We start from the raw sequence: 22,438 nt of genomic DNA on the forward strand, positions 1-22,438 counted from the left end.
TATCCATTGCGCCAGGGTAGGCGCCTGCCCCGAACCCCATCGTTGGGCTATATTACGTTTTGCCAGCATAATCCCTAACGTAACCCATAGCTGCATCATTTTCTTATGATCAGTTTGTTCCCATATGTTAAGGAGAGCTGTGTCCGTTCTTGTTCTCCATTCCGTTATGGATCCCTCATTGAGCAAGATCTTTCATATTGCCTTTGATTACTTCCTCCTTCAAGGAATATTCTATATACACTACAGGACCACCAGTGCAAGAGATGGTGGGTAGTCCAAAATAGGTACCAGGCCACCTTAGGAACTCTGCGAGCCTTGTCTTCCAATGCATGTGCATCTGTATAACACCAGAGGGTCACCTATGATCAGGGTTATCATGAGAGAGATACCTTACTTTTTATTACTTCTCCATGCTTTACTACAGGTTCAGGGCCACAGAGAAGGAATAATTGATCTGGGAACCCATGAACAGAGGCGGGCTCTCAGCTGCTCACTTGGAGTGGTTGTAGACTTCAAATGGGTCTGTCTAAGCTACAAGGACACCACTACTCCCTGCAGTCTCCGCCTTTATTTACATTTCTGTTCTTCTAGGTCCGGTAGATAGTACCCCTCTTCTTTGCCCTCTCAAGGAACTGTTTCGTACTGAAAGGCCCTTTGAGTTAACTCCAGAACCCTAATGCCATTTTGTGGCTGGTTCCACAGTATGCTCACAGTTAGTGCTTAATTCGTAAAAGTTAGAGCGCCGGTGCCCAATGCTCTTCTCAGAAGCTTGTGGCCTGTGCGATTAAACGTCGGCACGCTGAATACCAAAGCTGGTAGTGTTAAATTCACCACCATAAACTCACTCCCTACTACTTTATCTCGGTTTCCTGCTTTCCCACTGTGACATTTTTTCCGTTTTTCACTTACTCCGCCTTTCAGATTTCTGTTTTTCCCCTCGATAATTATCTGATTAAGCAAAATAAGTTCCGTTCCCCAAAATTAAGTGCCTGTGACCCCACTGGCAACCACCGTCACAAATTAAACACAGCATACAGGCAGTCTTCCTTGTCAGGCCGGTCAGCAGATTTAGGACCTGCCTAATAACAACCTGGGTAGTCTCCTCAAATGCAGCACACACCCTATTCTCTTCACCACATCTTAGAAATGCCCTGCCCCCCCCCTTCCCCAACCAGCACCCCAGCAATGATTGCCCCTGCAGATGGAAGGAGAAGAGATGCCACCTTGGCAGTCCAGACATTCTCCTCCTTTGGAGACAATGCCAGCTCCAGAGGCTTAATTCACAATCTGTCCACAGCTCCTGGGCACTGATAAATCCACCTTCAGATCCACGGTGTGCCATGCCTACCTGCTGCCTCGATCGATGCCCTTCTCTGCAGAAGGCAGCTTTTCTCCGCATCGGTCCAACCTCGTCTTTCTAAATTGTATCCCCAACTCCAGGCGAATGTAGGCTCTAATTCATGCACCATTCTGAGCAGGTATTGGGGTTCTAAGAGGTGGTGGAGTTTATTGAGGTGATACTCACATGTTGCTTCACCTCAAAGGTGGCAACTACTGTGCTGTTTCTGCCATCTGCCGTGGGGGACAGGGCGCTATTAAACTGTAGCCATTTTGTCATCGTCGCTTAGCAGCCTCCTATTGGATTTATGAATGACAAAAGTATTTCTCTTTCCATATTTATGTTTTCTAACACTAATTAATATTTTGTTAGTGATCATTGTGTTCTGTTTTTATAGGTGATTTCCTTTTTTTCTCCCTTGGTGTTCATACTTCTGATAAGGTTTTTCAGCAAAGTTGAGAAAGGAGATGCAAAGGAGGCTTGCTTAGGTAAGTGGAGCTTATTCATTTTTTTAAATAAATGCACAACTTTGTTTCAATAGGATGTTTATGGTTTTGCCATGAGATGTCTCAAGGCAAGCATGTAACTGCCTGCCCCTGTGACTCGCCCTCGACTTCCTCTAGGCTACATCATTTACAAAGCCATCTTGACCTAGATCCCTGCTTACCTTGCGAACAATCTCACCTTCTGTTGTGGTTCTCTGCACACTCACACCCACAGACCTGAGACTGGAGGCTAAGAAGTGTTGAGAAAAAAAAAAGCAAGACAGCAGACTTTTTTTGTCTATGCACATAGGCTCTGGAACATCTTTTTAAAAAACAGTACATCATAGTGCAGAAACAGTCCACTTCTGCTCCCAGAACCCACTACCTCTACTATCACGTGTTCATTGTATGCTTGCCTTTGACCTTGTTTAGTGCTCCGCTGCCTTTCGGCTAGGTTTGTACTATACAAATACCACATGCATACATACAAAAGGGAGATCTGTTGGTTTGCTTATGTATACCTAATCCATATGAAATGGCTAAGGCGCTACAGAACCACAGCTTCCCTATTGCCATAAAGTTCCCTGTTCTTGTACAACTCTTCTTCATTATTTGCTGATTTTGTGTTCTTAAACCGATCTTCATTCAATGCTGAAGCCTTACACAAGGAGCTTTTCCCGTATACTTTCAAATGACTCTTTATAGCTGGTAATTCTGCTCATTCCATCTGGTGATGGTGTGTGAACATTCAGGAGTGGCATAGAACAGCTCTGGGATTGCCTTGACATTTTGATTGGCGGCAAACTTGAACTTTGCCATTTCTGTGTACAGCCTCATAAAGCCACCTGATACAAGGACATGCCTGAACCTGCCAATGCAATGTCAAGTTAGATTGCTGGCAGGAAATCTTTCTCTTCCACCCTTATCCTCACCCACGGCATTGATTGATTATTTACATCTTCAGTCACGGTCACCCTTCTTGGTCAGTCTTACCAGCCCATCCAATGTGAGAGCTCTTGTTTTCCAAACATGCTGTTTATTTTGATGATCTACTACTGTGAGCACCTGTACACTATACACTTGTAAAGCAGAATAAGACCTAGACTGAGAATGGGGCTATAGTGATTAGATATGGAGAAGTAGCACCACCCTGACGGCTATGCTTCTTCTGCACCATAGGATCTTCACTGATAGTTGTGAATGTAGAGTATTCCTGCCTATGTATGAGGATCCAAGAACACTTCCGATCCATGCAGTAGGGTGCACATCTGAAAGTGGTGAGATCTGGCATGCTCATCTGCGGTTAAAACCTCTATAGCCTATGCAGGCTATTTTGTTTTTCTTAATATATCATTTTAGTTATAACAGAGCATTGAAGCACAAGATCTCCACTACTGTAGAGGCTGTAGCCAAGTTCAAAGATGTAAATTTTAATAGAGGAAAAAGAATGCAAAAATAGCTGAATACATGTACTGGTCCCTTAAGGAGCCATCAGGTTTCATATCCCAACGTGCTTTGTTCTAGCAGTTGCCTGATAGACTCAGTTGTTTTCCTGCTCATGCAAGGGATTTCATAACACTCCAGGGGTTTTGTTACCGTATTTTGTGAGGATTTTACCTCGGGCCTTCAAGTATTTTTGCCTTCATTCAACATTTCAAATGTAAAAGTAAGACATTTTATGGCACCAATATTATAATTAATTATTTTTATTTAATTCTCCAAACACATTATTGAATAATACATTTCCAACCGATGACTGATTTGTAACATTGTTGTCACTTCATCAGTGCAATTAGAGATCGAGATCTAAAACAATAATAAGACGGCCAAAACCATGCCACAAGGGCAACCTCTTTTAAAATGCAAGTATTTTTTAAACAAAAGTAAACGTGTTGCCATTGCTTTACTAAGTGAAACACGTCTAAATGGGTAACCCAAATTGTATTGAAATTCATAGTTTGTGAGTAAAATAAAACTGTTATAATCATAAGTAACTTCATATGGTTGCAAATAAAGTATTCAAAAAGCAGTACAGCTTGCTATGAATAGGTCTTTTTTTTTTGGCATCTTACCAGTCATATGGTGGGCTCTAAGCAGTATAATTTACTATTATATTTAGGAGCACTTTCCTCAACATTGACTAAAATGAATTTAAAGACCATCCTTAACTGCTTTATTTCTTATATTTAAGCTTCCAACGTCCTTTTTTTATGACACATTTTATTGTATTTATTGGTTCGCAACATGAACAAAACAAACTTGGAACTCGAGCCACGTTGGCCACTGTAGAAAACGGTGGACAAATCAAGCATATCACTGACAAGTTTGCTTAGAGACATCAAAAATATATATGACAACCGCTGAGAGGGAGGCACACATCACCGTAACATTTCAGCATAACATTATATACCAGTTTTTCAAGAGCTGCACAGGGAACAGGTTGTGCAAACTAGAACAGATTAGTTGAGATAAAGGCAGAACTGGTGATTTTTCAGTAGCTTTTTGAAGGTTAGCATATCGGGTGTAATATTGAGGGAATGAAAGTCCTAAAGGCTGAGAGCAGCACCAAAGAATGACTGTTTTAATACTAAGGACATGTTCAAAGCGGTGTTTGCATGAGCAGTGAGTTCTTGCTCCTTACTATCTTTGGTAGAGAGAAGAGACTAAGAAGTGTTGCATGGTATGTAGGGGTTTTGAGATGGATGGCCTTGTGAGTAAGACATCCAGTTTCGAATTATATTCTGTTATGGATAGGGAGCCAGTAAAATTCAGGAAGTCTATTCATAGTTTTGGCAAACATTACGATCTGAATTCAAACTCTGGAATAGGTATAGTAGTCTGTCCAGCTGCCCTCTAAAGCCTCTTTGAGGTGGCTTTGCATCATATTTGAGAAATTCTCTGTCCTTCACTGCGTAAACCTAGAAAATAAAGGGCTGTTTAGGATACGCTTGCTATTCTGTTCTACTTTCATGACCATCAGTGAAGATACTATAATGCCTCACTGGTCTCTACTATTCAGTGGCCTGGAGTTCTTCAGTTGGTTCTTTTTCCGGAGCATATGCTAATATAGTATTGAGGCTGCCAAGCAATAGGCGGTACAAGGTATGCTGGGATATGGAAGCTGTTTGGCTACCTAAAGGAACAGTGTGTGTTTTCAGCTTCTTTTTATAGTCTCCCTATCAGACTACTTTTTCCTCTAATCCAATTTTTTTTTTTAACAGTTTTATATAGCGCAAACTTGACCCAAAGGTATCTGGTATCGGAGCGCTTTACACGAGCACCAGTTGCGTTACATGAGGACACAGTCAATGTAAGACCGTGGGTATCCTTCAGTAATATGAAGATCTTAGCTATAGGCTATATAGGTTAAAAATGCCAGCTCTCGTATCTTTTAAATATACATATTGTTGTATGAATATGAAAGGTTCAGGGACCCCATCATACAGATGGGAATTTTTCACGTTCATGACTTCAAGAAGATTTCTACGATGCACAAAGTAAGATTACAAGTAACATTTTCTTCCTCATCAATCTTGTCATGACTCGACCATCGCTACCACAGGTAACCACAGCTCTGCCCCACCAAAGGAAAGGGTTTTGTTCTTAGTAGGCAGATCATGCTGTATCAACGCTATAATAAAACCCATAGGCATTATTATATTTTTGTATGAACCTACAAGATAATAAATCTAATGTGTGCCTCATACTGGCCTTGCATAGAATGCTTTTATGTAGTGTCAAGTTGTGCAGTGCGCCAAGACCATGTGAATATGGTTGACTGTACGAGATAATTAAATACAGCATCAAGAAATAATTATATAGAAAAATGACTTCCTCCATTTTCGTTTTGTGGACAATGCAGAGTTATGCCATTTAATATTTTTCTTAAACTGTAGATTAGATTGACACCATGGCGTAAATAAGTCAATTGTGCCATGTGTACATGTAGTTGAGCACTCAGGGCAGAGAAATATGCTTGTACTCCATGCAGAGCACATTCCAGCCTCAAAAGACGACCCTCCCAGATTTCACTACTCAGATCCTTATTCCACCGATGGAGCAGTTTTGTTGTCGGATTGGCAAAACTGTCAGGAAAGTTCATGAGGATTCCTATGATTCATTCCAGCTTTGTGCTTCAGTGTGTGAACTAGGCACAGAGAGAGACTATTTCAGCAACTTGGAATGCTCAACCTTCATTGCCATCAACCACTGTAGTGGTTTGTGAGGTTTGCAATCTGCCTTTACCACATACTTTGTAATCAAAACTCTTCAAAGCCTACATTATCACAAAGTATTCTTTTTAAATGGACTCCCGATGCTGTTCCCTAGAAAGCATTGTGCAGCTGCTAAAGGCCACTAGATGCTCTGTATCCTTATCATCAAGCTGAGCTCAGTACCAATCAAACTCATCAAGGTGATCCCAGTGCCGGTACAACTCTTTTTTTCTGTAGAATCTGTCTGTACAATGAAGGGCTGACCATAGTCTGATGTCTTTAACGAGGGTGCATTACGTAGTTCAGTCTTTAGGTTCTCAAAGGCTTCTGACACTCTGCAATCCAAGTCACAGTCTGAGACTGCTACTTTGTCAGGGTTGTCAAGGGTGCAGTTACAGACCCATAGTTAGACACACACTTTCTTTTATCACCAGTGAGTCCTAAGAAGCCTCTAACATGAGTCTGGTTGGAGTGGATGTCCCACTCCAACATAAACTGTATCTTGGCATCCTACTGAAAGATCTTCCTGTTGCGCACCTGATGGTTAAGGTAGACTACAGAGGGCTGCCCCGTCTGGCACCGGGTTGGCTTGAAGGCCAGTTGTGTTCCTTGTATACTGACCAACACCTGTTCTAGGTCCAAAGGTGGTCCTTCTACAAATTGTTAAAGATTGCAGTGCTGTCAAATTAGGCCATGCATAACTCTTATAGCCCTGACAGAACATGGATTACTAGATGCCGAAAAGTGGAAGGAGTACTCTTAAGTCCAAAGGCATCACCCTAACCTGATATAATGTTTCTGGCATTGAGAATGGAGCCATCACGTTGTACTAGGTACTGATATGATCTGCAAGTAGCCACTGGTCAGGCCAAAGGTGATTGAGTAACAAGCAGCACCCACCTGATCCACTAGCTTATCAGTGCTGGGAATTGGGTGTACACTGGTCTTGGTCACTTCATTAATCTACACAAAGTGCATGTCTGGGTCCTTGCTTGGACACATAAACCCCTGGGCTGCCTAAGGACTTCTGGAATGCTCAATCACCCTAAGTCCAACATCTTGGCAACCTTTTTTTTTTTTTTCTTTTTCTGAGTTTTGTATAGTGCAAACTTGACCCGGAGGTATCGGAGCTCTTTACATGAGCACCAGTTGCGTTACAGACAGACCCATTCATTTTGTTAGGCACAGGGAGATTAAGTGATTTGCCCAGAATCACAGGATGTTAAGTATCCCTGCTGAGACTGCCACCTAGGTCCCCAGCTTTGAGGTCGACCCCTCTAGCTGTTTAGACCACATCCTCTCCTCGGACTTGATTCACTCCTGGATGTGGTCAGGCATCTTGCAAGCCTTGCTCTTCACTGGCAAATGTTCTTTGTATCTGTGTTAATAACACAGGAAGGTGTCAACTCTGAAGTCAGCGTAAAGAGATGGGAAAATTGGCACAGCTCTTCTCTGCACTCTTTCTGTTGCCCAACTCAGGTTTTAGCTCGGGGGTAGGCTGTATCCATTCCAAAAAACCATCCTTCACATCACCATTCAGCAGGTCAAGAGATGCCTCAATATCTTCCTTAACCTCCTCTGTCATGGCCAAAACTGCTCAAATAAAATCTGGAGACAATGATCAATGAGAGCTTTCTCAAAAGGCCCATGCCAACTTATGAGGGACTTTGAACCAAGAGCAGGGGAAAGCATTATATCTATCCCGCCCCATAAAACTGGTCTTTCAAAAAGAACTCCTGAGATTTAGTTGCAATCTATTTCCCTTAAAAAGTAATACATTTGGGTGTTTAACTGGATCTTCAGAACACAACTGCTGTTTGTGTAACTATAAGAAGGAACCTCTGCTGCATGAGGTCTGCGTTTGACCCACCTTAAAGAGCTAACACAATGCAACATGCCCATTTCTGCATGTCTGAGTGGAACTGACATGCAGCTATCAGTCAGATGTGTGAAATTCTTTAGAGAAGCACTCAAGCTACTGAACTCATGCTCTTCGGGCTACTAAACTTTTTAATTCCTGGCCTTCCATTACCTTGAAGCAGCGCCACTCATGTCAATCCGATGAAGCAGCTATTGGTGTGCCTCGCAGTGGCAGGCCCATTGCAGGCCTACTCTATTTGGGTCAATTCAGGGCAGTTTTCCCTCTATTTTAAAACAATCATATGATTAGAGCAAGCCTAAGTTCACTCGTCTCATGCCTTCACATTTGCACTTTAAAGAGCAGACTACACTTTGTTTTAAGTATTCACTGCCTGCGCCATAATAGAGCTGGTTGAAATCATTATACCAGATGTCACTGTACCATGCACCTGATCAAATTCAATCTGAATTCTGTCTCCACTAGCCTCACTGGTCGTTCAAGCATAAAAGTAACTTGCTCACTAAATAAGAATCATCTGGGCTTGAAAAGCCAACTAGATTCGTCTAGCACACACTGATCATTGCTTGCACTTTATTCACTGGTTACTCCAGTAGAAAAGAACTTTGTAGACAAAATTGGATTCGTCTGGGCTGGCGAGGATAAACAAAACCGATTTGCACATTCCACCGACTTACCTCCCATGATTTGCCTGTCCTGTCTTAGGCCGCTGCATTTGCAATTTACCATAATCAAATTAAGTGCAGACGGCACTTAATAGAAGCTTGCCTAAATCATCATATTAGATGATATTGCACCATGCACCTTATCAAACTTAATCTGATCACGCTTTCCACTGGACTCACTGGTTTCTTCAGTATAAAAGAACCAAGTTAACAAAATAATAAGAATAATCTGGGCTTGCAAAGCTTAATAAAACCGTTCTGCACCTGTGGTCTGCTGCTGGCACTTTACTTACTGGCTTCTTCAATATAAAAGATCCTTGTTGACCAAACAGGAATCGGCTAGGCTTGTGATGCTAAACAAAATTGCCTTGCATATGGCACCAACTGGCCTCTCATGGCTTCCTGGATCCAGGACAGTTAGGATTAAAACTACCCAATTTGAAATGGCACACACGATGGCAAGAGGCACTCTAGTACAGTGAACTCGATTTCACCCTGTACTCTTATTGACCTGCACTTTGGGGGGGGGGGGGGGGGTAAAACCACAGGAAAGGTTTCATGCCAGGCGGCAATCGGCTCAAGAATAGGTAGCTCCAGGACAGCATGGAACGGAGTCAAAATTCACAGGATACTAGACACTGCAACATGCACTTTACTTAACTCATTTTTCGATTGTAGCTGATGTCTTAGATCATGGCCTATGTTCCTATACGTCTGGAGGGGGCTACCATCGGCTTTTGCCCTTGAATGACTTTCTTCCTTTGTTTTAGATTTAAAAACTCAAGTCACAAGTGCCTTCACGACGTAATAAATGTACTGAAGTAAGCATGATGGAGTTGAATAAGACCTCTTTTGTCCTCACTATGTTTTAACTGTTTCACTACAGGGATCTTTTATATTGTGATGGTTTTAAATAACTTGAAACAATAAAAATGTATCTACCTATATATGGATGGCATCCAGTAGCCCCTCTCTGCCCTGGGACTCCCTCCACCCTTCGCCAAAAAGGTTCAGACAACTGGTGTGATATCTGTAGGTTTTAGTTCCAACTTACTTGAAAATAATAATAATTTCCACTTGAGCACAAAATTACCTGCACATTACAAAAGGTATATACAAGGTTGTGGGAGTAGATCTGGACACTTTACAGTTAAAAAATCTGTATCTGGAAAGAAGTCAAAGGGCTCCCTGAAACTAGGACTCAGAGATCCTTTGATATTATTATGGATGAGATAGAGGAAGTAGGCGGTAGGGATGAAACGGTCATGGACTGTTGGGAGATAACCATGAGAATATCCTACAGAAGGAGCGCTCTGGAGTGCTCTCTGGACCCCTTGGTGCACACAAAGTGTGTCCTCACATTTGCTTTCCATTATTTCCCAGAGACATTCCCTCCTCCTGTCCCAATTTGAAGGTTACCACTGTCACCAACTCCAGGAGTTATTCCCTAGGGAAGGTTAAGTCAGACATTTGGTTTTCCTAAAACCTAGAGCCGAGGAAGAGAAGACCTGGGAGTTTGAGAAGGAGAAGCAGAGATTAGTGTGCCAGGAACAAGAGGAAAGAAAGAGGGAGAGACAGAAGGAATGGGCCCATGATTAAAGAAAAACGAAGAGTGTGTAGATGGAAAGAGAAGGCCAGGAACAGGAGGAAGTAGAGAAGGAAAAGCAAACAGCTACATCTGTAAGTGGTGAGTCCATCTTCAAATGTACAAGAGTGCCTGGCAAGGTTTCAAAAGAGCTTGGGCACATGTATGTGGAAGAACAGTATACTTTGAAAAGGTTTGTGAGCTTTAATATTGTTTATAGAGCGGAGGCTTTAAATTAGGTGCACAAGGTAGCCACTTTAATGAGTTTCTTGCCCATGGAAAGTACAAAAGCCATTAGGAGAATGTTGATTGTGATCAAATAAACTATAAGCATATGAAGAAAGCTCAGAGAAAACAATTCGGGCTGGAGCCAGCTTAGCCCCCTCATACAGTCTAAGAAAGCATGAGAGGGGATTGTGTTCCATTTGAAACTTGGATTCATGGTGTTTTGCATGACTGGAATGAGTGGGTCAGAGGAATAGCGGCCATGAATTTGAATGCCCTTAACCAGCTGATGACGACAAGAGTGACTCAAGAAGGTATGCTCTACCCTAAGAAGGGTGGACAAGAATGTTCTTTCAAGACCAAAGCGATTACTTGTTGTAGGTGAAGGGGAGTCTAAAGGAGCCTGTTGCACATAACCTAGTATGAATGGACATTTGGAAAAGGGAGCCAAATGCTTTAAGCACATCCAACCAAATACAATGGGTTTGAGTTGGAAGCTAGTATACCACGAGGAAGGTTCCTGCTCTGTCGGATATAGGTGCTTACAAGTCTACGGTTGAGAGGAAATATCTGCGGCAACAAGATTCAAAACGATTACTCCTCGTGCTAATGGTGGCCAGTGGTGGGGATATGGAGTACCTGATTGCCCGAGTTGAGACACAAATCAGAAGTAAGTTGGGCATAGTCAATGTAGGGTGAGAATGAAGAAAGATGGTGGGTGTCTCTTGGGCAATAATTCGATTGCCACTGAATAAGTGACAGGAGCAGAACCCTACATGGCTTAGAAAATGTCAGCTGTGGTGATTTGACCACAGGCCGCACATCAGTCTCTGGTAGAGACTGGGACCATCCCAGATTTGCAAAGACTAGAGGAAAGCAGTGAGTGGATCAGGTCAGTCTCTGAGAAGGCCCAGGCTGTGACATCCATCTCCCCTGCTTCAACAGAGAGGAGAATCGAGGTGTTGGAGTCAGAATCGCTGTCAAAGTTACAGACTGAGCAAAGGAGCTAGCAAAAGGCTGTGGGTACCTTAATACGCAGGAATTTTTTAGTTGTCACTTGCCCACAAGGTGCCACTGGCGGGACTGTTTGTTCTACTGTCCAGAGATGTCCCACTTGTCAATTGAGTAGTAGGTCAAGAAGTAAACTGTTAGTGCCACTGCCAGTTGTATGTGTTCCATTTGAGCATGTGTGAATTGACATGGTTGGTCCAGCTGATGCTCCCATTCTCAACATCAGACAACAAGTGTATCTTGTAGTGGTGGACCATGCAACTGGCATCCTGAGGTGGCACCTTTGCGGAAGCATGATGGCAAAAATAGCAGCTAACACATTCTCTGCAAGGGTTGGATATTCTAAGATAGTGATTTCCGACTGGAGAACAAACTATCTCCCTATACATGAGCAAAATGTGGGAATAAGCTAGTGTGGCCTTCCACTTCTCCATGCCATACCACCCCCAAACCAGTGGGTGGAAAAAAGATTAACAAGACCCTTAAGAGCATGATGGGAACTCTGCCACAGAATCTCAGGAGAAAGTGGGATTATCTGCCACACTTCTTGTTCGCCTATAGAGAAATTCGGCAAGGGGGGTTCAGTCTCTTTGAACTTCTGTGTGGCACCGAGTGCGTGAACTTAAGCATAGAAATGTGGAAGGAATTTCAGATTCACCTCAGAAGGATGTGGTGAACTATGCGATTAGCTGCAGAAAGTTGATGGCGTTAAAGATGAATCAGGTGAGGAAAACCTTCAGGCAAGCCAAGAGCTGATTAAAAAGTTGTATGACCATGAAAAGACGTCACTTGGGTACCAGGAGGGTTAGGATGTGTTGATACTGAAGCCTACTTGTCCAACAGTTTTGGAGGATAAATGGTGTGTGCCGTATAGGGTAGTACAGACAATTACTGAGGTAAATTACTTGAAAGGCACTGGTGCCAAAAGGCAGCAAAAGAGGTGGTTCCATGTGAACCGGTGTGTGCCATATAGGGTATGTAGGAAGGTGGATATCTGACTATGGTTACCCCCAAATTTTTGCCTAGTGTCTAGCTGGTTTTTCGACTTAGTTGGCCTGAGATCCTGCTATTCAGGATCTCAGCCTGGCTGTTCTCTCTTTAAAATGGACTCCATGTACCCTAGGTACATACCCAATTGGTTGGATCACCCTGTCAGCCCCTGTACCTGTGTACACTAGGTACCCAGGGCATTGGTGTACCCAAGGCCTGCCAGGGGCTGAAGCATGCATTATGCCACCCCAGGCTTGGCCTAACAATGTGACACAACTGGCTGATCACTCAGCTGGGGTAAGTTGGTGTAATCACCTCTTACTTAGGTGTAGTATACCTATACCTAACCTTAAATGGGACACCTGGTAACCTATAAGTCACTCCTATGGCAGGCCTTAACAATCCTGAAGGCAGAGTGCTTGGTTCCATGTGAGATGGTGCTCTGGCATGAGCTGAGCCTGTCTGCAGTGGTCGGAACAACTTCCTTCTACTGTTTCCAGATATCGTCATACCATATACTCTTAAGTGCATTATGAACCTCGCGGTTAAATGCTATCTTTGGTTTGGCTTTATCAAAACATGTCGAGTAAGGTGTCATACGAATTGGAATACTAACCCCTCGCCAATTCTGGCGACGGGGTTAGCATTCCACCCTTCTAGAGGGACACGACATGTACAGTACCTGAAACCCGGGTAAAATCAGACATAGCCTCAGCTCCACAAAATGGATGCTGCCACCACAGACACAAGTCTGCCCTCCTGCTGCTGGGAGTCCTTCCAGCTTGGGAGGTGTGGACAAAGGGTTTCCTGCCAGGGGAGGTGCGTGCACCACCCCAGACAGGATTTTGTGTATTGGTCAGGTAGGGCTTGAAAGAAACCAGACATGCCTGTGGCTCACAAGGAGCCTCGGTGCATATGCCAGTTCAAACCGGTCCTGGGGCACACCAGTCCCGGGCCTGGGGCGAGCTGGACAAAGGATTGGGGGTGTAACCACCCCCCTTCCTGGTCCCACCCATAGGGAGGGACCTAGCAGGTAGTCCGGCCCCTAGAATCCGCTTAAAGGTAGGAGCTGTGTCCTAAGACTTCAGACATCCTGGAATCAACTTGAAACTAAGAAGAAGACGGGAACTTCGACATTCTGCTGCACAGAAGACTGAAGAAAATCTCCCCTGTGGTCAGGGAGTGACCACCTTGCTAACGCAAGCACCATCCAGCGAATCACCGTCTGCTTTGCCGCCGCCTCCCGCCGGAGCCCGAGCCCAGAGACTGACAAGACCTGGACCTCCAGACCTCTCACCGCCCGATCCACAGTCCCTGAAAAGAGGAGACCCGTGGAGGCACCGAGACACGTGGAGCCAGCCATCTTGGAACGACTACGACAAGCTGACAAGTGCAACAACCGAGGCTCCCTCCAAGTTGTGCTTTGGGTCCTGAGAAGCCCAACCCTCGAGCAGCATCTGCACCAAAGGTGAGCCCTCCAGCATCTCCACGATCTGCGTGGGGCCCTTCTGCATTTTGCCACTCGACGCGCCTAACTGGTTGCTGGCCCGCTGGCTAGTGGCCATCTTGGCGACGAACTCTACGAAATACACTGCTGGTCTGGTTGCTCCAGACTGGCCCTTGCTCCCCTCCAAAGGAGCAATCCCTCTGACCTTGCTGGTCAGAACCAACAGCTGATTTCCGAATCCTCCTACAATTGCTTTTGCCAAGGCTTGTTTGCTTCGATCAAGTCGCCGACACCGCCGACAGCGAGAGCCTGCGTGGGACAGCTCGTGAGCCGACTCCTGGACGTCGTCGACCTTCAGGGACCACGTGGCTGCGGAGACAAGCTACCCCTCATCACCTGTTTGCACCCGACACCGCCTGGTACCCACCTGGTGCCACGCTGGTCACTGGCTAGTGACTGTGAACACTGTCCCCTCTGCTTACAGGTCTTCAACATCTCCTATCCACTCTTGGATCCACTGCATCTCTCCCGGACCGACCGCCTGCAGCATCTTTGTCTTCAAGCTCCACGGAACAGATAGAAGAAACCCGACGCACTTCGAGGCCTATGCACCCGCTTCCTGTGGGTGAGGTAAAGCTGGCACACCTGTGCCCAAGTGTAGTATTACATCTCTAGTGCCTGTGTTCCAAATCTTGAGTTCCTAGTCCATCCGGAAGATCCTCTTTGCAGTAACTTTGTACTTTTTACGCACCCATTGAAACCTATGGGAGCACGCGTGTGACTATCTGCTCTGCACACGCCACCCGTGGACCTCCTGGTCACTAACTGACGTTAGCTCCTTGTAGGCCCAGCGATTCTAGAGGCCCTAGGCCTTTTCTGTTCGTGGTACTTATACCACTATTTTAGTATATGGTTTGAGTGGCCACCAGGGCCTATCCATATAACGTGCAACTTCTGTGTATTCTGTGATAATCTTGTTTGACGATTTGTGCTCCTGTGCTCATAAAGAGACTAGGGGTTACTTTGAGAAATAAATACATATATATTTTGAATATATATCTGTGTGGTGTCCTTTCATTGGTATAAAGGGGGGTTGCATTTGGTAAAACAGCTGGCTTAACACGTTTCACGAGTTTAGCCTCAAAGACTGCTTAGCCTACGCTACCACTAGGGCAGCTAGTCCGAAAAGGTTGACTTACAACCACACCATAAGGGTTGCTTGGCATGGTACAAGGTGATCACTTTAACTAGTGAGCATCATATACCAGGCCAACTTCTCACAGTGTAGTACAGACAATTACTGAGGTAAATTACTTGGAAGGCACATGTGTCAAAAGGCAGCAGAAGAGGTAGTTCCATGTGAACCGGTGTGTGCCATATAGGGTATTACAGACAATTACTGAGGTAAATTACTTGGAAGGCACATGTGTCAAAAGGAAGCAAAAGAGGTAGTTCCATGTGAACCAGCTTAAACCACTTTTCAGAGAGACTTCACATTGAGCATCATGGCAAGTTGTGTTCTGAAGATCCAGTTAAACACCCAAATGTATTACTTTTTAAGGGAAATAGATTGCAACAAATTTATAGTTAGCTTAGGAGTCAGATGTTGTGCTCTCCAAGGCATTCAATTGCATTCCTCACGAAGTGCTCCCACTGGAGTTTTTTTTTTATCTTGGATGCCTTGTCTATCATTTCTTTGAGGGACCCTGGGGAGACATCCTTGAGCTTTGCATAATATCCCAAGAGCCGGGCTTTCAGCTTATGGAATTGTTTACAAAGGCTGAATTCCAGCCGTATTTGTGCCGATGGGGCAGCACCAGGGAGGTTGAATAGACGTCTGTAACATCTTGTTTGGGCTTTATCCAGCCATGAGAAAATATAGTCTTTAAATAGGTGTCCCATGCTGCTGGCTGCTTCTTATCTTGGAAAGGAAACGATTAGGCAGGTGTCTCGGAAAGCAATGTTAAAAGCAAACCTAGGTTTGTTCATTTGTAAGTGTCCTTGGGAGGATGAACAGGATACTTAGGATGTGATTGATGGTCGTGGTAAGAGGTCTAACGCCCTTTGAGCCACTGAGATGTTGTGCCTTGGGGAATAGGGTTTGGGGGGCTACTGGTGCTTTTCAGCTCTGACTCACTGTACGGTTTGTCTTCCCAGCTGCCAGTCTGGCTCTTGCTCTCAATGGAGTTTTTACAAACACAGTGAAGCTGATTGTGGGAAGGTAAGATTCATGATTCTGTCTTTTTTTTTGTACCAGTATTCCTTCCCGTAATGCATTTTTTTTTTTTTTTTTTTTTTTAAACCTTTATTTAGCACTGTGTACAAGACAAATACGGGCCTACAACCATCCGGCCGGCCTCGACACTTCTGAAGCTTGATAGCAAAGTATATGTCCACTCGGTGGCACGGCAGCACATAAAAGCATACGACCTAAGTTACAATAAATCCACGTGCACCGAGTGGCAGGAGACAGCAAGGTTAATTTTAAACATTTTTATGTAAGGAGATACAGAAACTAGAACGGATCAGTGTACAGAACAGACGATCATATGATAAATGGGTAACAGCCAACAGGAGAGTCAACTAACAGTGAACACATCTAAAATGGGGGCACGAAACTATAATACCAGGATATAGATACGCAGCGAGGTGTGCCTCCCAGCCGTTACCCTCCTAACAGCAGTCCCCCCCACTGACCCTAGAAAAAGACGTAAGAAAAGGACGGAAAAAGGAAAAAGAAGGCCCATAGAAATAAAAAAAAATGTGCCGAAGAAGACCCCCCACCCTACACGCATGCCGAGGCTATGGCCTACCCCCCCCCTAGCTACGTGTCTGTCGCCCCATAGGAACCCGAAATGTAGAATTAAGAAAAGAAGAAAGGAAAAAGAACCATAGAAAAGGAAGAGTGCACTACCCTATTACTCCCAGAAAAAGGAGAGCGGGGAGGAGCCCACCCCACTGCCGAACTCCCGGACTCCCGCGCCGCCCATACCTCCTGCGCCATGTACAGCACAGTATCAAAAGACCCACGTAAACCCGGTGGTCTCGAATCAATACCCCCCAGCACTTCAGTACGTCACAAGTCTGCCCCCCGGCAGAAGAAGGAAACAGGGGGCGAAATCACAGCGACATGTAGCAAAAAACAGGTCATTAAAAACTACTCAGCCAATATAGCAAAACGTGTATCAGTCCAGGTCTCCGTCCGCCGATCCAACCAAAGCGACAACGAGCCTGCCATCACCCCTGTCCGGACCGGCAGATGTAGTTCAGGCCCGTCCATTGCTGCGAGTCACCTTCAGCCAGGACAAAGAGACAAGATGGCCGCTCTCGAGGAAAGGGGACAATAAAGCCGTATCGTACCTCAGGGTCCCAAACGCAGCAGTAACATGCCACAGAAGCTCCAGCGATAGGTGCCTTCAGGGTAGCATCTGGCAAGGGAGGTGAAAGGCTAGGTCTCAACAGGTAGTTCGTAGGCAGAGTCACAGCGTTCAAAATGGAGGGTGTCCCTGCAACTGTATCCGTGTCGATGGGTTGACGCGTTACATTGTAGCCAGGAGGACTCCGCGCCACCGCCCCTCCGCAACATTGTTTCACCTCCAGGAGAAAACACGGGCGGCGGGGGATCCTCCAGCCGGGAACGTCCCGTTGCGAACAGTGCCTCATCGATTCTCCGGGTCAGCGCCCAGCAAGTACTCCGCATCGCCACTTTTAACGCCACAAGGGCGGCCAATACATCCCCACAGGTCGGGTCTCTCTGTACCATGCATCGGTCCGCCCTATCCCGCTGCTCCTCCGATGCGGCAATCAGCTCCGGGGCACATGGGCGCGCAGACCCTGCGAGTCCAGGGTCAGCCAGCGTCTCAGCAAGAAGAACAGGCGCCATCGTCATCTCCACTGCAGGCACTTAGTAGCGGGACAAAAGTGACCATGTATACCGGAGATCCGAGGATGTAGACACCGGAAAAACTTTGTGCTCCACTCGGGAACTGCACAGGGCGAGAGCGCCCCTCGGTTGCCGTGAGGACCGGCCGTTCGCCGCAGGAAGACACTTCAAAATGGAGTCCGCTCGCTGTTCTTCAGGGTGGCTGAGGAGAGCTAGTATTAGGGGGCTCCAACGTCGTCCACACCACTGCCAGCGCGGGGGGGAGTCCGACCCGGACGTAAGGGTCCGACTCCAGTCGCACGGCCAGCGTTGTCACCCCCGCGACCACCCGCAGTAATCCAGCTCAGCACCCCGTCCACATCCCTCGGCGTCCAGCGGCGGCCATACACGCAGGGACCAGGGGGAGCGCCGGAGGTCGAAGCAAACACCGAGTCTGCTACCAAACCCGCCGACAAAGGTGTCAGGAGAACGCCAGTCACTTCAGTGCCGGTAATCCGCGGCGGTAGAGCGGCGCAGGTCAGGAGAATTGATCAGGATTATCAAAGGAAGCCGGACGGTCCACGGAGCCGGGAGCTCAAGCGTCCGTCCCGTCGGCCATCTTGGCTCCTCCCCCGTAATGCATTTTCTAACAATATGCTAGACCTTCGCATTAATTCAGAAAGAACAGAAATGAGAGGGTAATGTGGCTTCAAACTGTTCTGTACATGTCCATCTGATTTGGAAAGAGACAAGTCGAAGCCCTGCCATCTTCTCCTTGTTTATAAGGTTTGGTGTTTGTCACCATCAGCTTCCATAGAGTAAAGTGCTTGGATTATTACTGCATTCATGAACGGCTATCAGAAAAAATATATATACAAATGTAAATGCAAAGAAGTTAAGCAACTAGTGTGGTGTAAACTTCTGAATAAATATCTCTGTTAGATTTCTCTCCAGAATGCTGCTGTGGTCCACACTGTCATCACTGATTTTAGCGTGGGGCGCCTTGATAGATTTCTTTAGATTAATTGTCTTTTTAACATTACTCTAGATCACTTTTGCGCCGAAAATGCATTACAGCCTACAAGAAACTGTAGGGGGGGAAGGGGGTGTGTGTTTCAGCGTACGTACGTGTGTCCGCGTGCGTCCGTGCGTGTGCGTCCGTGCGTGTGTGTCCGCGCGTGTGTGTCCGCGCGTGTCTGTGTGTGTGCACGCGTCCGCGCGTGTGTGTCTGTGTCTGTGCGTGTCTGTGCGTGTCTGTGCGTGTCTGTGCGTGTCTGTGCGTGTCTGTGCGTGTCTGTGCGTGTCTGTGCGTGTCTGTGCGTGTCTGTGCGTGTCTGTGCGTGCGTCTGTGCGTGCGTCTGTGCGTGCGTCTGTGCGTGTGTCTGTGCGTGTGTCTGTGTCTGTGCGTGTGTCTGTGTCTGTGCGTGTGTCTGCGTGTGCGTGTGTCTGTGCGTGTGCGTGTGCGTGTGTCTGTGCCTGTGTCTGTGCGTGTGTCTGTGTCTGTGCGTGTGTCTGTGTCTGTGCGTGTGTCTGTGTCTGTGCGTGTGTCTGTGTCTGTGCGTGTGTCTGTGTCTGTGCGTGTGTCTGTGTCTGTGCGTGTGTCTGTGCGTGTGCGTGTGTCTGTGCGTGTGCCTGTGTCTGTGCGTGTGCGTGTGTCTGTGCGTGTGTCTGTGTCTGTGCGTGTGTCTGTGTCTGTGCGTGTGTCTGTGTCTGTGCGTGTGTCTGTGTCTGTGCGTGTGTCTGTGTCTGTGCGTGTGTCTGTGTCTGTGCGTGTGTCTGTGTCTGTGCGTGTGTCTGTGTCTGTGCGTGTGTCTGTGTCTGTGCGTGTGTCTGTGTCTGTGCGTGTGTCTGTGTCTGTGCGTGTGTCTGTGTCTGTGCGTGTGTCTGTGTCTGTGCGTGTGTCTGTGTCTGTGCGTGTATCTGTGTCTGTGCGTGTATCTGTGTCTGTGCGTGTATCTGTGTCCGCGCGTGTGTCCACGCGCGTGTGTCTGTGCGTGTGTCTGTGCGTGTGTGTTGGACCTACGTCCTAGAGGTAGCTTGGCTCGGGTCAACAGGCTTTCATCCCAGCATGGTATCCCGTGCTTGCATCACACCCAGCTCACAACCTAGCGCAACACCACTTAAAAAGGACACTACACCGATTAAGTTTAAAGTTTACTAGACGTCTTTATCTTTCCTTCTTAAACGTGGTTACTCAGTTTCACATAACAGGGTAAAACATTACATTTGCATTTAAATCGACAGTGCCATTTCTTCATCACTTTTTATACAGCAGCTACTTAAACACCCTCTGAGATTCCCATCCTGCCTTGAGTCAGAAGCCCTAGATTAAATTCCCACAGGAAGCGCCCCAAACCACATTTATAATTTCTACAATTTCAGAGAAGTATTTAGTCTCACCGGGGTCATTCTGTCAGATGGTTTCCCTCACGGCTATACTTCCTGACTCTTATACTGTCAACAATAATCAATCTCTCCCTTTTAGGTGCTAAGCTGGAGATTTACTGCTGCTGGCAATCAATTGGTTACCTCTAAACAGTTTACATGTGGTTTACTTACTCCCTAGAGAATAAACCATTACATTTTAGCATTGTACTTGAACTCATGCTGTAACTGGAGTTGAGACTGCTATTTTCAACACTATGCTGGAGATCTTTATTCCCCAGACGTCAGTCTCGCGTATGATTAGGTCAATGTACCAGTACTATTAGTCTAGAACTTGGGTTCCTCAGAGACTGACACGTGGGTACAACAGGACAACACCTGTCCGCAACGGCGTACTCTCTTGTGCCCTCCGGGGGCTCTCCCCCCTCCTTCTTATGCCCAGCTTACTGTATAATCACGGTGTTCTTCTGTTGAGCAGTTCAGCAGGAACCGGAGCTGAGTGGCCCCGTCGTCGGGTTTGACTGGGCTCACGGCGCCGGAATGGAAATCTCGTCACAGGGGAGGAGGGCGAAAAGCTAGGCACACCCACCGATCACCTCCCCCAAAGATTACCCTTCAGGAGGGTCCCCTCCGTTGGTGTCCGCCTTGCTCTGACGCTCCCCACAGCCGCGGGCCTCACTTCCCCGCGGACTCTGCAAGCCGGGGCTGACTCGGGTTAACCCTGTGTCTGTTGTAGGACGCGCCCGCCGTTTCGAGGAACAGCGCGGCTTGCGGGGGCGCGCCCTTCCTCGACTACCGGCAACAGCGAGGGGCGGCGCTTCGGCCCCTCTCACGTGACACGAGGACGACGGCCTCCAAACCTGTCACGTCCCTCTCTTCCTCCGGACAATTCTCTTCACCCGGACAGCGGCGTCGCCTGCTCACCAGCCCCCTTTATGAAGCCTCTCCACAAAACTCTCGCCAGCAGCGTGCCACCTCCAGAGGACAACAGGAACCCTCCGATCTCTGGGTGGCGGCGGTGATCGTTTCAGGTAGGGACTCGTGGGGAGAGAGGGGGGGGGGCCGAACTTAAGGGTGCCAGAAATTCTCCGGTGCAGCTGATTGGGATTCCAGAGCTCTCTTATTTACTGGGGGCGGACATCTCCTCTTTCGTTAGGGATGTTGGATAATCGCTAAAGCCAGTTCGATTCAACACCCCAGGTACCACAGGGATGAGGGAAAGGTAGTCCCAGACAGCGATCCTTCCCCTGGTCCTGAGGGTCAGGGATTCCAACTACCTGGAGGCCTCCCAGGGCACGAGGACCCTCAAAGTCCTTGGCTGGGTTCAGGGACCGGTCAGAAGGTTGAGGGTGGTGTCACTGATGAGGGAAACCGCGCAGACCCAAAGACCTGTCCAGTCCCTATCTAGCGCAGCCACCTCCCCACTCAGGTGCCTTACTCCTGACTACCTCACAGCTTAACTCTGTTCTAAAATGGCCGCCCTCCCCTCACCTCTATTTATCACCTGGGGCCGGACTGGCCAGAGTGGCCCAGAAGGTTCCGGAACCTCCCAAGGCAGTCTATGGCCCAGGTGCTGAGGTGACAGTTGGAGCCACCATTTTATGAGACAAACCTCCCTCTTCCTATTTCCTCATTGAAGCACCTTGCACCTCTCCCTCAGTTGTTAAGGATGAGGTGCCCAGAGCCTCTACATCAACACCAAAAGTAATTAGTGGACAGGAAAAACAAATGAGAAGGGAAAGGGAAAAAGAATAAAAATGAGGAGGGAACTGCCAAAGGGCTGACAGGTCTAACACGCGTCACACCTCAATAACTTGGGATTCTCGCCCCTCATTTGCATCAGCCACCTGAGGGGCCGGTGGTCGGTCTGAACCAGGAAGTGCGAGCCAAACGGGTATGGCCGCAGCTTCTTCAGAGGCCACACCACCGCAAAAGCTTCCCTCTCAATCGCACTCCACCTCTGTTCCCGGGGGAGTAGTCTCCTAGACAGGAAAACCACCGGTTGGTCCAGACCCTCTTCATTGAGTTGCGACAGCACTGCCCCGATGCCATGCTCCGACGCATCCGTTTGGACGATGAACTCCCTGGAGAAGTCGGGGGGCCCTGAGGACAGGGGCCGCACACATTGCCTTTTTCAAGGTGTCAAAGGCTTGTTGACACCCCTTGGTCCAGATTACCCGTCGAGGGTGCTTTTTAGAAGTGAGCTCAGTCAAGGGGGCCAGGATAGTACCGTAACCTTTGACGAAGCGTCGGTAGTAGCCAGTGAGGCCCAGAAAGGCTCGGACCTCCGTCTGAGTCTTGGGGGTTCCCAGGCCATGATGGTTTCAATCTTGGCCTGGAGGGGTTGCACC

The 22,438-nt window shown here is 47.0% G+C and overlaps 2 protein-coding genes across 3 annotated transcripts in view; one reads left to right on the top strand and one right to left on the bottom strand.

Moving 5' to 3' along the window:
- The window catches only part of LOC146785159 (solute carrier family 53 member 1-like), an 831,379-nt gene that overhangs the window by 183,716 nt on the left and 625,225 nt on the right, over nucleotides 1-22,438 (bottom strand). The window lies entirely within an intron of this gene.
- The window catches only part of PLPP5 (phospholipid phosphatase 5), a 247,391-nt gene that overhangs the window by 98,542 nt on the left and 126,411 nt on the right, over nucleotides 1-22,438 (top strand). The window contains exons 4-5 of the mRNA XM_085633961.1: nucleotides 1,737-1,827; nucleotides 15,998-16,061. Of these exons, the coding sequence (XP_085490087.1) occupies nucleotides 1,737-1,827; nucleotides 15,998-16,061 (155 nt within the window). The remainder of the gene's footprint in view (nucleotides 1-1,736; nucleotides 1,828-15,997; nucleotides 16,062-22,438) is intronic.

The sequence above is a fragment of the Triturus cristatus genome, chromosome 11 (genome assembly GCF_964204655.1).
Source record: "Triturus cristatus chromosome 11, aTriCri1.1, whole genome shotgun sequence".
Lineage (NCBI taxonomy): Eukaryota > Metazoa > Chordata > Amphibia > Caudata > Salamandridae > Triturus > Triturus cristatus.